Genomic DNA, 19217 nt, shown 5'->3' with positions numbered 1-19217 from the left:
CAGAATTTTCATTTTTGGGTGAACTATCCCTTTAATCGAGTGCAACAGTCGAATTCCGGAAGTAAAAATCCCATTAATTTACAGTAATTGACTTTTAACAATAACTTAATCCATTAAAGACAGACTGACTACGAGCTGTTAATTGATGGTAAATGCTTTTGTTACTTTTGCAACTTATTTTTTAAATAATGGTGTTTAACAGTAGAATTCCTGGTGAGATTCTTATTCTGCCAAGAAATCAGAGAATCATGACAAGCAAATCACGTCAAAAATCTTTAGTGCCCAACCACTCCCATGAAGCACTGAGAATGGTGCAGAGTCCGTCTCCTGTGCTTTCAAACTACTTAAATATTTGTATGCATGTGCATATTTTGCAATAAACATTAAAAATATTGTTTCTATGTACATAATCAACATCAGAGAATTGTGATAAAATAATCATGCCAAAAGAACACTTTACCATCAACTCACTACCATAAGCACTGCAAATGACTAAATAGAGTCAGTCTCCAATGTTCTCAGACTACTTAAATATTTGTGTGTATTTACATATTTTATAAATAGAGAAGATATTGTTTGTATATATGTAATAAACATCGCAACAAGCTAATTGCGGAAAGAAAAACTCTTTAGTGCCCACCCATTTCCCTCCTTCCTCCAATGCTCTTATACATCTATATATTTCGCAATAAATAAATAAATAAATTTTTTTCTTTCCCACACTAAAGCCGTTAATATCAGTCTCTGATTTTCAAATGCGTGTTTGCTTAAAATCAAAGTTGGTAATGTGATTCACCTTGTAGCTGGTTGATTTATTTCATAGTTTAAAATTTTAAAAGACTTTTTTTTAATCCCAATGGTAAAAATAAATGGAAAAAACACTTCCAGAATCAAGGCCGCTGAAAAAGTGGCCCCGTTGCATTGTATAGTATTACTGATACTCGGCTCTCTAGATATGATTCCTCCTTCAATGCAAGTGTCTTTTTTTTTATTATTTTTGTTATAATACGGAAAAGCAGCGGGTTTACCTGTAGAGATCTCGGACAGACAGGAAACCCTGCTCGCTGCCGATGATGACATGCTCTCCTGAAGCACACATGTCTGTCACCTGCTCCTTCAGAGGAGCGCTGCACAGGTGCTTGCCGTTCACAGAGTACAGGTGCAGGGCGTTCTTATCCTGAACACACACAAAACACAAAGACGGTCGGTTTACACGGGCACAGGAACGTGAGTGGAGAAGGGGAACTGAACTGTGTGTTTGATACCTTCAGTGTGGCTTTGCCCTCTACGCAGGTGTGTACCACTAGCTGTCCCTCCCAGGACACAGCCAGGTGCATGATGGACACGGGCAGAGAGCTCTCACACGGCGGCCGCAGAGAGCGCATGTACTGACCCCTCCGAACAGTGTGAATGATCACCGTCCCATCCTGTGACACACACAAGCTGCTGATTACATTCTTGTATCACCGTTTTCTTCCCTGAAATCCACCCAAACAACTTTGAACCCTTTAAGAATGCTATATATAAATGAGCTATATTATTATTGGCTAACCTTTTTAATTTGAAATGAGGCACAATGCCACTGTCAGGTTGCTTAATACTGAACAAGTGTGAGAAATAGATTGTGAGAGAGTCGAGTCTCACCCGTGATCCAGAGACCGCCATGTCCAGCTCTGTACTGATAGACACACTCACAACTTCATCTGTGTGTCCGTACAACACCTGCACCGGCTTATGAGACAGACCCACCGGAGCACCACCCTACAAAAACAGAATAAGTTAAACAGACTCCCAACACTGCAGCAGAAATAAAAACCGGAAACACTTTAGAATAAAGAACACATTCACTATTAACTGTGACTTTTGCCTCAATAAACTCCCGATTTGCTGCTTATTAATAGTTAGTAAGGTAGTTGTTAAGTTTAGGATTGGGGTAGGTTTAAGGGATCTAAAATATGCTCATGCAGAATAAGACATTAATATGTGGTTTATAAGTACTAATAAACAGCCAATATGCTAGTGATATGCATGCTAATAAGCAACAAGTAAATAGCAAGTCCTTAAAATACAGTGTTACCTAAAAAGAGGTGATTCATTATATTATTTAACACAAGTGATGTGGTAGTTTTCAAAAGAACATTACCAATTAAAACAAAATTCCTAAGAATGTTAAATTAAGGAAGAAGCTCCTGAAATGTTTCTTGTAAAATTCCCAGTTTGTGTTATAAGATCCACTCACTATTATTTAAAATTCATCCCTATGTTATATTAATTATGCTATTATAAAAAAAAAATCTCTATCTTTAAATATCACTATCTTGAATTTTAATCTTTCAATTTTTAATTCGAAGAATCCTGAAAAATATGAATCACAGCTTCTACAAAAATATGAAGCAGCAGTTTTCAACATTGATAATAATCAGAAATGTTTCTTGAGCAGTAAATCAGCATATTAGAATGATTTCTGAAGATCATGTGACACTGGAGACTGGAGTAATGATGCTGAAAATTCAGCTTTGATCACAGAAATAAATTACATTTTACAATATATTTAAATAAAAAACTGTTATTTTAAATTGTAATGATATTTCATAATATTACTGTTTTTACTGTATCAATGCAGCCTTGGTGAGCAGGAGACACTTTCAAAAACATTTTAACCACATTTTTTGAACAGTAGTGTATATACAATAAACACCTGATTGGTACAATAAAATGCTTCATATTTAGGAATGAACTATCTATAGGAAGTCATTTGAAGACGACAGATCATGTGACTTTTCCAAGAGATCAGAACATACCTGCTGTAGCACCTGCCACACCATACAGGTGGTGTCTCTAGAGCCAGAGATCAGGTGAATCCCAAAGTGATCTGTGGCCAGGCATGTTACAATGTCTGAAAAAAAGACACACACACACACACACACACACATTTCCAAAGTTAGCAGATTTGTTTCCTGCAGTTCAAGGTTAAAGTTAGAACATACAGTACAATCTGGATGTGCCTATTCATGAGAAAGAAAGAAGCGGAAAAAAGGCCGTTTCCAGTACCCATGTGGCGGATGTGCTGCCCCACTGTTTTGCCCTTGACGAGTGACGTCACTCTCAGGCTGTTGTCCCAGTGGCCTCCACTGAAGAGCAACTTCCCGTCATGAGACACAACAAACAGGTGAGCTGTGACTTCAACCCCTGGAGAGAACGGCCCTGCTAGACACCTCTGAGTCCTACAGAGAGAGAGTGTGTGATTGTGGATGTGTTGGTTATGTTAAAGGAAGTGCAGGGCAGCTATAAACAGGAAGATGTTAGACGTCAGAGAGACTCACTTTACACCGGCTACGGTGGGGTCTTTGATGAAGGTGAAATAGTTGGATATGTTCTTGTCATAGGGCAGCCAGCCGTGAGTTCCCATCAAGCCGTTCTGGCTCAGCGTTACCTTGATAACCCAATTGATAATGCATTATATATGAGAGTATCAAATATTTCATAACAGCCAGAAACCTCAGAGGGCATTAAAGACAATGTAGAATGGTTTTTGTAATGCATTTATTTGTAATTTAGGAATTATGCATAGCCATGCTATTATTGTAAAATAAACAAAATCATGTTATATATTTTAGATTTATATAAATATTAAATGGCTGCTTACCAAATAAATAAATCTCAAAAATAATTATATTTAATTTATTAATTGAAAATTATTTGAGTCAAAATTATTTTATAGATTTTAAATTTAAATAAATATTATTTTCTATAATTTTCTATTTATATATTTTATTATACTGTGTACTTATTAATTGTGCACAATAGGACAAAGGACATCACATGGGTGCTTATAAAATAATTAAATGCAATTATAATAATTAATTTATAATTATTTCTTTAAAAAGAGTAAAAAAAATAAATAAATAGAAAATAAAAAAATATAATAATATATATACACACACACACACACATATAATATATATATATATATATATATATATATAATATTTTTTAAACATTATTTTATATAATTTATTACAATGTGCATTGATTAATTATGCCCAGGGATATTAATAAAAATCCTGAGTGATCAGTAATGTGTATTGTCTCACTTATTACATGGCTTCTTACCAAAAAAATAAATAATAATAATAATGATATATATATTCCTTTAAAATTATGAGTACAAATAATTTTATATACGTTATGGTTGTGTTTACAGTATATAAATATTATTATTTTATATAATAAATCACAATGTGCACCAATTGATTGTGCGCAACAAGATTAGGGACATTAATTTAAATTAAAAAATAATAATAATAGGGTCTATTCTGATTCTGGGTCTATTGACTAATCAAGCCCAGACTTACCAGAGTATCTGGACTCCCCTGTGAGATAAAAGAATGTGACTGGTTCTTGGGGACAACGGCTTTAACCAGTGGCACATTATCACTGATGCCCTAAAACACAGAGATGAAACTTCATCAGTCCACAGAACAACATCTGGACAAACACATAAAGCACTGCTAATTCAGTCACCTCAATGAAGAAGGATTTGAGTTCAGTGAGGTGCTCGAATATATTGAGAGGACAGGAGTCCAGACGAGATCTCCTCTTCTCCAGCTCCTCCAGAGAGAGACGCACGGGATGGGGCTCCTAAATGCACATTAACACATAACATCTTATCAAACAACAAACTCTCTCATGTTTATGTCATCTTATGATCTCCATTCAAGAGAACACTGTCCGTGTGTGTGCAGAAGCACCTTCAGTAACTGGCACGGGGTCTGTCCAAAGTTACTGATCATGCCTTCTACAGCCTTCCTCTCCTTCTCATCTGTAATGGCGTCCAGATCAACAGCCCCTAAAACAACCACAGACAGTTTCATTTTGCTGCATTTAAATGGAGATAAAAACTATTTGCACCATAAACACAAGTGATAATGTAGAGTCAGCCAGTCATGAACTCAAAATAAACCCCAACAGGGTGAAGAAGACTCACCTTGATATGAAAGAGAAGTCTTCTATAAGCCTGAAAGGCTCAGTTTTTGTGATAATGATTGGCTGAGACATTATTATACTGTTTTTTACATGGCTACTTATGAAATAAATAAATAGTAGACATAAAATACTGATATGAGTAGAAATTGTCATTATGTAAGAACAAATGGAGATCAGAAAAAACTAGCACAGCTATGTATGAAATTAGTTGTCAGGTTCAAGGCTGCAGCTTATTATTATAGTGTTTATAAATATTTAATATAAATATATTAGTATAATATTTATTTATAAAAGTTTATTTTTATATTTTTTGTTTGAGTTTAAGTAATTTTGTTATGTGGTTTTCTGTTCTTTTTTCCATTTAGCTTTAATTCAGATTTACTTTTAGAAATTTTAGTACTAGTACTGCTAAAGCAACATTTCACTTTTTTCTTTTTTTTTTTTTTTTTTTTTTTTTTTTTTTTGTAATTGGCTCTTCTAAAAAAACATTTTTTTTTTTTTTTTTTTTTTTTTTTTTTTTTTTTTTTTTTTTTTTAAGTTCGCATTTTCATTTAATATTTATTTCAGCTTTATTTCAATTAACAAATAATGTCTACTAAAAGCAATATTTTTATTTTACAATAAAACACCAGTTATTTACCACAATATTTAACTACTGAAATAAACTGTTTTTATTTTATTTCAGATTTAGTTTTAGTAACTTTAGTACTACTAAAGTACTGTAGTGGGGAAGAGCTGTGAAGAGGTCCTCAGAAAAGGGCTCACCAGGGCTTTGCGGTGCTTGTAGATGAAGTCCTCGGGGGATTTGGCCCATTTTGGCAGGATGACATCATTTACCCTCTCTTTAGAGATCTGCAAGCGACCCAGGTCAAATCCTACACCAATTAGAGAGAGAATGAGACACAATGAAACACTGGTTACTTGAAATTTTGCGAATATTGCTGATTTATGCTCATGAACGTGCTTGCAAGGTTTTGACACAGATGTGTTTTAGAAAGGCTGTATAATTTGTTGGGGTCATATTGACTCCCCCCATTGGTTTCTATGCAATGTGCCAAAAACCAACTCTGAAAAACAGTAAAGAACCAGATTGAAAAAAACAACAACAGAAAAAGAGAAAACCTTTTTGTAGCTTGTCAAACACTAAAATATGAACTAGATGAGAACCTGCATACATTTAAAACTCAAAGTTTACTTAAAAGAAGGCTCGTCTTCTGAATCACCAAAGGAAAATTCACTGTTAATTTATCTAGGTAGTCAAAGTTTGAGATCTCCCTGTTCACCCATTTCTGATGACAGAGAGAAGGTAAAGTCAGCTCTGAACCTTCAGTGATGTACTATATGAAACAGAGATGCTTCATGTGTGCAGTGACCTGTGTGAGTCCAGAGGCTTTGAGCAGCTCCTGCGGTGAGTGAGTGGCATGAAGAGAAAGAGAACGCAGCAGCAGCATCCGACTGTAGACTTTATTACGCACCTGTCAATCAAACAGAATCAACCAATCATGAGAGACTACACAAAAGAAGGGAAAGTTAACAAATAGCAACGGTCTCATTCACTAACTGTGTATACGCACACATTTGCATGTGAAATCTAGGGTTATCATAGTTAACTAAAGCTAAAAGCATAAAACTATTTTTTTAGTAGTACTAGTAGTTATTTATTTTTATTGCCATGTCAGCATCTAAGGCTATCTTCATGGCAAAAATTGAGTTTGAATAATACAAGAGGTACATAAATAAAATAAAAACCAAGCAAACACAAAAACAGCAGTTAAAATTATACAAGATTTTTTTTTTTCCAATTAACATGGTAAAAAAAAAAAAATTCTGGCAAAATCAGACTAAACAAGTCAACCATTTTTGTTACTTAAAATAAAATATAAAATAAAAAATATATATATTTTATTTCAGCTAGTTGCCACGGCATCATCGTTTTCATTTAGTTTATTTTGATGTATTTAAACTAAAACTGAAATAAAAATTAACGAAAACTATAGACATTTAAAACAGCTGATTGATCAATAATGTTTCACACAAAAAGGTATTCTAAATTTACAAAAAATATAGGAATAACTGAAACTACATGCATTTAGAATACTCCAAGAAAATTCCAAATTATTAGCATTTGAATGAGGTCAAAAACTAATTCATGTACATTTACTGTACATTTATGCATTTAGCATACGCTTTTATCCAAAGCGAATTACAAAAGAGAAAGAAAAGCAATTGTAAATTAAGCAGAACATTTTCACGAGAAGTTCTCCTGTGTGCATAATATGATTATTTCCTAGTGAATGAGACCCAATGAGTGTGGTTACATGTACAACAAAACAAAAACCAAATATCAGCTCATTACTGTCACGAGTGGGGGCGGGGCCGAGAGCTGTGGGAACTGAGCGAGGCCGGTGGAGTAAATATGAGCGACACCTGCACCACTCACCGGTCTCGAGTCCCACGGAGGAGCTCCGGAAGGATAAAAGGAGGAGCTACGACAATGAAAGACGAGAGAGGACCAGGCCTGGATTTGATTTTGTGTTTTGGTTCTGTTTGTGTGCGACAGTCGTCCACGAGGGGCTGTCGCGCTATTTTGTGTTTATTTTATTATTAAAGTTTTGTTTGAACGTTCGCCGGTTCCCGCCTCCTCCTTCCCGAACTACGAACTGTGTTACAATTATGTTCATGTAGGACAGAGAGAAAAAAAGATGAGAAACATCTTGCTGAAAGATTCCCCACCTCCTTCTTGAAGTTCAGGAAGTAGTTGGTCTGGTCGATGAGAAAGATCTCCAGAGCCGAGCGCCGGAGGTTGTACCTGCGCAGGTGAATCTCTCTGATCTGAGACAGAGGCCATTTGAAGTCCTGACCTACACCTGAAAATGCAGAGCATCAGTCTCATCTCTATCCTCATACATACGGCCTTCACACTGCTGGATATTCCTCTGTACCTCACCTTCCTCTTTCTCTGCGCTGCTGTCGTAGAAGTAGATGTGTTGTGTGGTGAGCTCCAGGCGACCCGGATAGACGTCAACCACCGTGACCAGCTCACAGTCCTCTGAGATCACCAGCTTCTCCTTCTGACCCGCCTCTTCACTATCAGCCCTTAGAGAACCACAGCGAGTGTGTTTACATGCACAGTGAATACTTTTATTCAGTGAAGATGCATTAAAATGATCAGCAGCAATGAGATTTATCATTTTACAAAAAAATATTTCAGAGAAATGCTGATCTTTTGAACTTTCTATTCATCAAAGAATCTTGAAAAATCATGGTTTACACAAAAATATGAAGCAGCACAACTGTTTCAACATTGATAATAATAATAAATGTTTCTTGAGCAGCAAATCAGCATATTAGAATGATTTCTGAAGATCATGTGACGCTGAAGACTGGAGTAATGATGCTGAAAATTCAGCAGGAATAAATTGCATTTTAAAAACTATTAACATAGAAAACAGTTACTTTAAATTGTAATATTTCACATTATTACTGTTTTTAATGTAGCTTTGATCAAGTAAATGCAGCCTTGGTGAGCATAAGAGACTTCTTTCAAAACAATAAAATCTTACTGACCCAAACTCTTTAACAGTATTGTACATGAAAATTGATAATGCAGAAAAAAACACCATAACATGTTAACATCATGTTAGCCATAAAGGCGTAAATCTTTTTATCAAATCTTTTAACTAAAATCTACATTTACATTTAAAAGATAAAAGAACATTATTCAAGGTGTTTTAAAGAATTGACACGTTTTTATACTCATAACTCCTGTTATGGAGTAAAAGTGTGTTTCTGTATTTAGCTCCAGTGATTGGCTACTGCTCCTGTCCATCTAAACTGAGACTCACTGATTGGCCGAAGCAGGATCCTCCTCCAGGAGTTCCAGGATGTCATCCTCCAGATCACTGACCTTCACCTGTTTCACCGCCTCTAACAACAGTGACTCTGCGTTTACCTGCTGGTGCTGCACACCTGAAGTAACACACACACACACACAACCACTTACTTCCTAAACTGCCCAGCACATGATTCATAAAAGATTGTAAGTGAAAGGTCTTACCTAGGTTATCTCTCAAGGCACTGGCTTCTTTATGGGGGTCACAGTTGTAATTCCGCACCAGTTTGAGTCGCATACGGGAGTAGTTTTCAGCGCTAGAGAGCTTCCAGTGTATGTCCTTCTGCTGCCTGCCAAACACAAATAGCTGCCTTAAAACCTTTTTTTTTTTTTTTAAATAGCCAATAGCTTTTATTTTGTTACATCCTGGCAAAAACACATTGGATTGCATTATTGTCATATAAATGCATACATCTCTATTCTTTAGCAAAAAGAACCGATTTTAATCTAAAAGTCAAAAACCTCTTTACACTTAAACACCTCCACTGTACAAACATTCTCCACTCCTGGTCTCAGTGACATTTACAGACAGAAACATCGCTCACTTGTCCACCCAGGGTCCTCTCTCACAGAACAGTCCTCTGCGTGCCGCCCTCCACTGCCTGAGGATGCCGCTGTTCTGCGTGTGGATTTGTTTCAGCATGCTGTTGTACCTCAGGTTCTCCTGACGCCCTCGACGACTGAACGGTTCCACAAACTGCTCCTGAGGGTTTTTGAGAGACATGAAAATGTTTGTGAATTTGAAGGAAAATTCTACACACTGCAGTACAAAAGTTTTTGAAATAACGTTTCAATGTTTTTAAAGTGTCTTATGCTCACAAAGGCTTCATTTATTTGATATAAAATACAGTGATATTGTCAAATATGATTACAATTTCACATATTTGTTTTCTATCTGAATATATTTTAAGATGTAATTTATTCCTGTGATGCGCAGCTGAATTTTCAGCATCATTACTCCAGTCTTCAGTGTCACATGATCTTCAGAAATCATTCTAATATGCTGATTTGCTGCTCAAGAAACATTTCTGATTATCATCAATGCTGAAAACAGTTATGCTGCTTCACATTTTTGAGCAAAACGTGACACATTTTTTCAGGATTCTATGATAAATAGAAAGTTCAAAAGAACAGCATTAGTTTGAAACTGAACTTTATAAATGTCTTTACTGTCACTTTTGATCAAATTAATGCATCCTTGTTGAATAAAAGTATTCATTTCTTATTAATCTCACTGACCCCAAACTTTTGAGCAGTAGTGTGTGAGGATGTTTTGTACCTTAAAGCGTATCTTGCTCTCTCCTCTCTCTCGGTCCCTGCGGTGCAGATTGAGCATGAACGCCTCATAACAGTCCTTCCAGTAGAGAGCCATGTTCTCATGACCCTGACTGAATGTCTCGATCTCATATTGCTTCATGTAGGGGATGATCTGACAAAACAGATGCACAAAATTCAGATTTGCAAACTACTGGGTGCAATGAAGAGCAGAAACAACCAATTACTACTATGTATTATTAGTTAAACCTATCAGAAATACTTCTGAGACTTCATCCAGCTTAAAATCACAATTGTCCCCATTTAGTGTATTAATACAGGTCTTACATATTTATCCAAATAGACCCTCCACTCCGGAGAGCTGCAGTACAGCTGGAAGTCCTCAAAGAAAGACGGGCTTCCATTGGTGTCGGGGAGGGAAGGGAGGTGTAGCTCCATGTACAGGAGTTTGTGGACTTTAGACAGGAGGGTACGGAGGAGAGGCACTAAAAATGAATAGGTCTCCTCTGTCCGCTCCTCGCTCACAGAGCGCCTGAGGATTCCCTCCACACGGCCCAGAAGATAACAAGCCTCGTCCTGAGAGTCCACCGTCTTCGTTTGCAAGATGCCATTCAGTTTGGCCGTAGCCATGGCACACACCTGCCAGAACGAGGAACAATGTGAATAAAAAAAAAGATTTATAAATATTGGTTTTGTAGCATGTTTATGAGTATTAGTTCAAAAGTTTTGCGTTGGTAAGATTTTCTTAATGTTTTTAAAAAGAATGCTCGCCAAGCCCGGCCCACACGGAGACGCGTTTAGCTGTATACGCATAAATTTTGTATCGTATAGGCGTTTCGTCCACACGGATCCGGCGTATTGGGAGAGTGAAACCCTTGCGTTTTCGTGTGGACAGCGAATCCGTATATTTTCTGAAACTATGACGTCATCAGCCCACTTCTCGCCCCTAGTCAGACACCGCTACGTCACGTAACAGCAACAAAAACATGAACAAACTCCGAATGATTGTCTTTTTATTAACTAACATTAACATAGATTAATAAATGTATTGTTCCATGTTTGTTTGTATACCGCGCGCAAGGTTTATGCGCACAGTCCAAGTCGTCTTCTCCATTTTTACTGTATCTCTGTGGCAGAATTACAGCGCCACATACTGGTCTGGCATGTATACTACATCGTTTTGTGTCGGTTTCGTGGTTTCGTGTGGACGCAGATATTTCTTGAGACGAGGGAAAGAAGAAAAAAAAAGATTGGATAGGGAAAGCTCTGGCTTCGTGTGGATGTAGCCCAAGGCTGCATTTATTTGATCAAAAAACAATACCGTTTTATAGTGAAAACAGTAATATTGTAAAATATTATTACAACTTAAAATAACTGTCAAACGATTAATCGCATCCAAAATAAAAGTTTTTGTTTGCATAATATATGTATGTGTGTACTGTGTATATTTATTATGTATATATAAATACACACACATGCATGTATGTATTTCAGAAAAATATGTTATGTAAACAAAAACTTTAATTTAATCATTTGACAGCACTAATTTGAATATATATTTAAAATGTAATTTATTCCTGTGATGCGCAGCTGAATTTTCAGCATCATTACTCCAGTCTTCAGTGTCACATGATCCTTCAGAAATCATTCTAATATGCTGATTTGCTGCTCAAGAAACATTTCTGATTATTATTAATGTTGAAAACAGTTGTGCTGCTGTATATCTTTGTGGAAACTACAAGATATTATTTTTTTTAAGATTCTTTGATGAATAGAAAGAACAACATTTATTTAAAATAGCAGACATTTGTAACATTATAAATGACTTTACTGTCACTTTTGATCAATTTAATGCATGTTTTGTACCTTAAAGCGTATCTTGCTCTCTCCTCTCTCTCGGTCCCTGCGGTGCAGATTGAGCATGAACGCCTCATAACAGTCCTTCCAGTAGAGAGCCATGTTCTCATGACCCTGACTGAATGTCTCGATCTCATATTGCTTCATGTAGGGGATGATCTGACAAAACAGATGCACAAAATTCAGATTTGCAAACTACTGGGTGCAATGAAGAGCAGAAACAACCAATTACTACTATGTATTATTAGTTAAACCTATCAGAAATACTTCTGAGACTTCATCCAGCTTAAAATCACAATTGTCCCCATTTAGTGTATTAATACAGGTCTTACATATTTATCCAAATAGACCCTCCACTCCGGAGAGCTGCAGTACAGCTGGAAGTCCTCAAAGAAAGACGGGCTTCCATTGGTGTCGGGGAGGGAAGGGAGGTGTAGCTCCATGTACAGGAGTTTGTGGACTTTAGACAGGAGGGTACGGAGGAGAGGCACTAAAAATGAATAGGTCTCCTCTGTCCGCTCCTCGCTCACAGAGCGCCTGAGGATTCCCTCCACACGGCCCAGAAGATAACAAGCCTCGTCCTGAGAGTCCACCGTCTTCGTTTGCAAGATGCCATTCAGTTTGGCCGTAGCCATGGCACACACCTGCCAGAACGAGGAACAATGTGAATAAAAAAAAAGATTTATAAATATTGGTTTTGTAGCATGTTTATGAGTATTAGTTCAAAAGTTTTGCGTTGGTAAGATTTTCTTAATGTTTTTAAAAAGAATGCTCGCCAAGCCCGGCCCACACGGAGACGCGTTTAGCTGTATACGCATAAATTTTGTATCGTATAGGCGTTTCGTCCACACGGATCCGGCGTATTGGGAGAGTGAAACCCTTGCGTTTTCGTGTGGACAGCGAATCCGTATATTTTCTGAAACTATGACGTCATCAGCCCACTTCTCGCCCCTAGTCAGACACCGCTACGTCACGTAACAGCAACAAAAACATGAACAAACTCCGAATGATTGTCTTTTTATTAACTAACATTAACATAGATTAATAAATGTATTGTTCCATGTTTGTTTGTATACCGCGCGCAAGGTTTATGCGCACAGTCCAAGTCGTCTTCTCCATTTTTACTGTATCTCTGTGGCAGAATTACAGCGCCACATACTGGTCTGGCATGTATACTACATCGTTTTGTGTCGGTTTCGTGGTTTCGTGTGGACGCAGATATTTCTTGAGACGAGGGAAAGAAGAAAAAAAAAGATTGGATAGGGAAAGCTCTGGCTTCGTGTGGATGTAGCCCAAGGCTGCATTTATTTGATCAAAAAACAATACCGTTTTATAGTGAAAACAGTAATATTGTAAAATATTATTACAACTTAAAATAACTGTCAAACGATTAATCGCATCCAAAATAAAAGTTTTTGTTTGCATAATATATGTATGTGTGTACTGTGTATATTTATTATGTATATATAAATACACACACATGCATGTATGTATTTCAGAAAAATATGTTATGTAAACAAAAACTTTAATTTAATCATTTGACAGCACTAATTTGAATATATATTTAAAATGTAATTTATTCCTGTGATGCGCAGCTGAATTTTCAGCATCATTACTCCAGTCTTCAGTGTCACATGATCCTTCAGAAATCATTCTAATATGCTGATTTGCTGCTCAAGAAACATTTCTGATTATTATTAATGTTGAAAACAGTTGTGCTGCTGTATATCTTTGTGGAAACTACAAGATATTATTTTTTTTAAGATTCTTTGATGAATAGAAAGAACAACATTTATTTAAAATAGCAGACATTTGTAACATTATAAATGACTTTACTGTCACTTTTGATCAATTTAATGCACCCTTGCTGAAACTGGCCCCAAAAGGTACTGTATATGAAAAATGCATCCCTAATATGACCTAGTATGACCTCTCACCTGTGGGTCTTCTTGTGCCATGAACCCGAGCAGCAGCCGTAGCCCCACCTGAGACAGCTGAAGCCACTGCGTCCCGGAGGCGTACCACACCATCAGCCCGTCCATCAGAGTCACCGTCTCCTCCAGAACCTTCTCAGTCCACAGAGCGGGATTCACCAGCCCCTCAGCCTGCAGGAAGTCCTGCACCATGTGCAGAAGACGCACCGCATTCTCCGTGTGCTGCGGCAGCGTGGCCGTTGTCGCCTCTCGGTTGTCCGTTACGGCCAATTCCAACATCCTCTCCATCAGACTGTGGAGAAAGACATTAGCAAATGCATGAACAACTAGCTGTTCAGATCAATTCTGAGTGCTCAAATATCAGCAAGCAAAAATACTTTTGGTCGACAGTTTTGGTGACATTTAATTAGCACGTTTACAATGCCACGTTTTGACTGTGTCAGTGTCTATTTTGTGTATACAATGTGGAAAAGCTACAACAGGTGAACATGTCAGCTGTGTGGATGCTACGACTGGGTTAACAATATTGATTTTTTGTTTTCAATCCACGCTCACTTGGATGAACCATATCATTTGGTCTATGCTGTTTTCAGTTTATGCGTGAACAAAATTTCACTAAACATTGTCTACCATTGAATAATCACAATAAGCTTTGTGCTTTGTTACTTTTGATCTGAAACTATGTCTCAGCTTTCAAAATCTTTCAGCTTTGGAGCAAAATTCAAACAATAGATTGCTGTATCCGCATCAGTTCAACCGGCACATGAACTGACCATCTTTTCCTATTTACTTCTAGTTATAGCAAGAAAAAAACATGAATAAACATAAGTTATGCTGAAAGATTCAGTACAACTTACTGAAAAGTATCATGTCTCATGTAATCACTCAAAGCAGCAGCCGTAGCCCCACCTGAGACAGCTGAAGCCACTGCATGCCAGAGGCGTACCACACCATCAGCCCGTCCATCAGAGTCACCGTCTCCTCCAGAACCTTCTCAGTCCACAGAGCGGGATTCACCAGCCCCTCAGCCTGCAGGAAGTCCTGCACCATGTGCAGAAGACGCACCGCATTCTCCGTGTGCTGCGGCAGCGTGGCCGTTGTCGCCTCTCGGTTGTCCGTTACGGCCAATTCCAACATCCTCTCCATCAGACTGTGGAGAAAGACATTAGGAAATGCATGAACAACTAGCTGTTCAGATCAACTCAGTGCTCAAATATCAGCAAGCAAAAATACTTTTGGTCGACAGTTTTGGTGACATTTAATTAGCACGTTTACAATGCCACGTTTTGACTGTGTCAGTGTCTATTTTGTGTATACAATGTGGAAAAGCTACAACAGGTGAACATGTCAGCTGTGTGGATGCTACGACTGGGTTAACAATATTGATTTTTTGTTTTCAATCCACGCTCACTTGGATGAACCATATCATTTGGTCTATGCTGTTTTCAGTTTATGCGTGAACAAAATTTCACTAAACATTGTCTACCATTGAATAATCACAATAAGCTTTGTGCTTTGTTACTTTTGATCTGAAACTATGTCTCAGCTTTCAAAATCTTTCAGCTTTGGAGCAAAATTCAAACAATAGATTGCTGTATCCGCATCAGTTCAACCGGCACATGAACTGACCATCTTTTCCTATTTACTTCTAGTTATAGCAAGAAAAAAACATGAATAAACATAAGTTATGCTGAAAGATTCAGTACAACTTACTGAAAAGTATCATGTCTCATGTAATCACTCAATCAGTGTTTCAACCGCAAAGACAACAATAAAACAGCTTGTAAACAATGTCACGTAATATTACATTTATCTCAGAAAAGCCATTCAATGACCATAACTTGAGGCAAAATTAACTCTAGAGATGAATATTTTAATAAATATATGCACTATATTATATATTCATTATATTTTACTTTATTATTTAATGCATGTTTGAATAATCCATCGTGGAGAACACACTTGAGATGTAGTCTGACCTGAGTTTGATGTGGTCGACGGGCAGCAGCAGCTCGTTAGCAGTGCCCAGTTTGGTGAGAGTGGAGAACACTTGACCTCTCTCCAGCCAGGCGGTGTCATCTGACCCCTCCACCCCTCTCCACATGACACACAACACCATCTCCAACAGCAGACGTGCCAACTCCTCCTCTGCCTGCTGGGCGACAAGACAGAGGCTTAAATCAATAAATCACTTCAATAAGACTGACTGCAAAAAATTAGACATTGGCTCTGGATAATAATAGTATTTTTGTGGAAACTATATTTTTTCATATTTAATTAGACATTTTTTAAAAGGTTAATAAAGACTTTCAACACCTACTTACTGTAAGTCCATCACTTCTCCACAATTATATTTAAGGCTATACACTACCTTTCAACAGTTTAGGGTTCGAAGATTTTTCAATGGTTATGAAATAAGTCCCATATGCTCACCAAGGGTGATCAAAAATTACAGTAAAAACAGCAACACTGTGAAATTATTATTAATATTGAAAGCAGTTGTGCTGCTTCATATTTCTGTGGAAATGTGATATTTTGAAGTTCAAAACGATTTGAAACAAATCATTTGTAACATTATAAATGTCTTCAACATCAATTTTGAGCAATTTAACGCATCCTTGCTGAATAAAAGCAAGCAACAGCAATGTAATTATAATGTGCTAAAGGAATAAGCTCTGCATCTTTCCTTTTTTTTTTACAACAAAAGCTGCGATTTCACCACGGTTTTCATAAAGATTTTATAAAATGTTAATATAGCAATATGATAAAACACAACAATGTTCAATATTATTAAAATTAATAATCAGAATACTGTTCTGGCAAGTAAATTAATTAAACACCCTGTAGCAACCTGCCACATTATGTGCAGACATAAGCATTTTACAACGGCTTTAAATAAATTATATTTTATTGTCATTAACACCTTCATTATAGTACTTATTATCAGGTACTTTTGTTGAGAACATGTAGTGGATGAAAAATGACAACACAATTAATATGAGGAAGTGATAAATGTCACTGCCTGTTCTACTGAAACACACATCACATCTCTTGTCTCACCTCACTGTTAAAAGACTCTCCAAGGGACACATTGTCACTAAACAGGAAGGTGTCATCATTCAGAGAGGAAGCTCCGGGGAAGGGCTTTGCGTTCTCCAGAGGAGACGGTGTGCTCGGCATGCTGCCCGGAGTCTGACTGCCGCTGTCCCCGTGATCAAACAGATGCAGCTGGGACAGGTCCAAACTCAAGACCCCTGCTTTCCCACCCCAGGATTTGGGTGTCGGCGCATCCCCTGGTGTTTCGGAGAGAGACATCAGCTCTCCATTGTCCAGGCTGTCTATGGACCTGCTGTCTGAGGCGCTGTCTCGCTCTTCGTTCAGCCTCCCCACGCTGTCTCCCAGAGGCCTGCACTCCAGAGGAGACTCCAGGCGGTTTCCGCCGCTGCTGCGGCTCAGCTCGAAACTCCCCAGGCTGGCCGCGTCACAACGGCCCAAACCAGAACCTCCGTCGCTCCCGGGGCTCCGGACAAACAAACTCATTAGTATGCCCTGCCAACACGTCTGCTTGGAGATCTGCAGCGCTGCATCGTGCTGAGACTGCAGCAGCGCATACATCTGCAGGAAATACCAGAAGTGCTGTGTATATATATATATAGCTTGAAAACATTTCATTTTATGAAATGTCATTTTATTTCACTTAGTGCAGTAACAAACTCATTAGTATGCCCTGCCAACACGTCTGCTTGGAGATCTGCAGCGCTGCATCGTGCTGAGACTGCAGCAGCGCATACATCTGCAGGAAATACCAGAAGTGCTGTATATATATAGCTTGAAAACATTTCATTTTATGAAATGTCATTTTATTTCACTTAGTGCCGTTTTTTTGTTGTTTTTTTGCAAACACGTTTATTTTAGGAAAATGCACATAGGTAATTAAACAATTAAAATTGTGGTCATTTCTTCACACAAAGCAATCATTCGGCTTTAGAAGACTTATAATATATAGCTTGTGTATCATTGTGATTCTTTTTTGGTACTTAGTGTATTTGATCCTTTTATATGGAAAAGCAATAATTTTGAAAAAAGAAAGTCTTTTTGTGCTCCACAGAAAAACTTTTCCTTTCTGAGCTATTCTTTAAAAAATTTTTTTTGCAAGTTTTCTGTTTTTGTTAATACTAATATCTGTAGTGTATTAATGTGATAAATGCTCTCACCCTCTTGCATACAGTCAGGCGAACACTGGGTCCGGCTTTATGGGTCAGCTGAACCACTGCCATCAGATCTTTATAGTTTACCACAGTATCTAGAGGACAAAGAGATGTCATAAAAGGTCAAAAAGGAGGGTTTATGGAAAAACATTTCCCCATCACAAAATTCAGTGTGGCCTCCAGGGTTGCCAGGTATTCACAACAAACCAATTGCTACTCAAAACTATCCCAAAACTAGCCAAATCGCACTACAAGGGGGGCTCCCTGTTATAAATCGTGTTCCGAGGGGTAACAAACAAGTTTTTGGCAGGGTTCCCCTGGTAAACTTCGCACTCCCGGGGCTAAATATTACGTTATCGGGGTCGCTTTAACCCGCGGACATGAAAAACAAGCCACGGCAACAGTGATAAAGTAGCCCAATTCTGCGGGAAAACCACGAACTTGGCAACACTGGTGAACCGTCAATGAATGGTGTTCTAAAATAAGGGTTATTTATAGCTAACTAAAACTAAAACCACAAAACAATTTTTGTTACTTGAAGTAAAATAAACTTTAACTAAAATAAAAAAAGGAAAATATAATTATCATATTAATATAATATAAAACTATATTAATTTAGATAGTTTCCCCAAGACGTTAATTGATGGACTGGAGTGGTGTGGATTACTTGTGGATTATTGTGATGTTTTTATCAGCTGTTTGGACTCTCATTCTGACGGCACCCATTCACTGCAGAGCATCCATTGGTGAGCGAGTGATGCAATACTAAATGTCTCCAAAACTGTTCACGCACGTCAGCTGTCTTAACAGCAGCTTGTGTACTGCATCATCACTGTGTCTGTCACGCGACTCTGTTGCCCTTTCGGGCTTGTCAAAGGAGGGGGCTATGTTGAAAACTACGTGTTTGAGAGAGGCGGGGCATAGAGGACCTACAATAATGTACAGTTTTTGAAAAATAATGTTTTTTTTTTTTATTTTGATTCAACATATTCTGTTACACCAAATACACAAAATTATGATCTTTAAAATAGCATCATATGACCCCTTTAAAATTGTCAATTTTTC

General features: G+C 37.6%; 1 protein-coding gene across 1 annotated transcript in view; it reads right to left on the bottom strand.

The window, feature by feature from the left end:
- Window positions 1–19217, bottom strand: part of LOC107557132 (neurobeachin-like protein 1) — a 51928-nt gene that overhangs the window by 738 nt on the left and 31973 nt on the right. Inside the window, exons 17-40 of the mRNA XM_016240462.1 lie at window positions 17005–17541; window positions 15924–16096; window positions 14891–15094; window positions 13948–14236; window positions 12343–12654; window positions 12020–12169; window positions 9424–9581; window positions 9044–9168; window positions 8832–8955; window positions 7934–8082; window positions 7720–7853; window positions 6360–6461; window positions 6210–6275; window positions 5951–6053; window positions 5752–5861; window positions 4752–4901; window positions 4525–4641; window positions 4356–4445; window positions 3324–3433; window positions 3052–3224; window positions 2802–2896; window positions 1645–1761; window positions 1266–1427; window positions 1029–1177 (exon numbers count right to left, since the gene is read on the bottom strand). Coding sequence (XP_016095948.1) covers window positions 1029–1177; window positions 1266–1427; window positions 1645–1761; window positions 2802–2896; window positions 3052–3224; window positions 3324–3433; window positions 4356–4445; window positions 4525–4641; window positions 4752–4901; window positions 5752–5861; window positions 5951–6053; window positions 6210–6275; window positions 6360–6461; window positions 7720–7853; window positions 7934–8082; window positions 8832–8955; window positions 9044–9168; window positions 9424–9581; window positions 12020–12169; window positions 12343–12654; window positions 13948–14236; window positions 14891–15094; window positions 15924–16096; window positions 17005–17541 — 3899 coding nt within the window. The remainder of the gene's footprint in view (window positions 1–1028; window positions 1178–1265; window positions 1428–1644; window positions 1762–2801; window positions 2897–3051; window positions 3225–3323; window positions 3434–4355; window positions 4446–4524; window positions 4642–4751; window positions 4902–5751; window positions 5862–5950; window positions 6054–6209; window positions 6276–6359; window positions 6462–7719; window positions 7854–7933; window positions 8083–8831; window positions 8956–9043; window positions 9169–9423; window positions 9582–12019; window positions 12170–12342; window positions 12655–13947; window positions 14237–14890; window positions 15095–15923; window positions 16097–17004; window positions 17542–19217) is intronic.

Source organism: Sinocyclocheilus grahami, unplaced genomic scaffold, assembly GCF_001515645.1.
Source record: "Sinocyclocheilus grahami isolate Dianchi unplaced genomic scaffold, SAMN03320097.WGS_v1.1 scaffold590.1, whole genome shotgun sequence".
Lineage (NCBI taxonomy): Eukaryota > Metazoa > Chordata > Actinopteri > Cypriniformes > Cyprinidae > Sinocyclocheilus > Sinocyclocheilus grahami.
The sequence above is the reverse complement of the archived record's forward strand: the minus strand, read 5'-3'. Positions and strand labels throughout refer to the sequence as shown.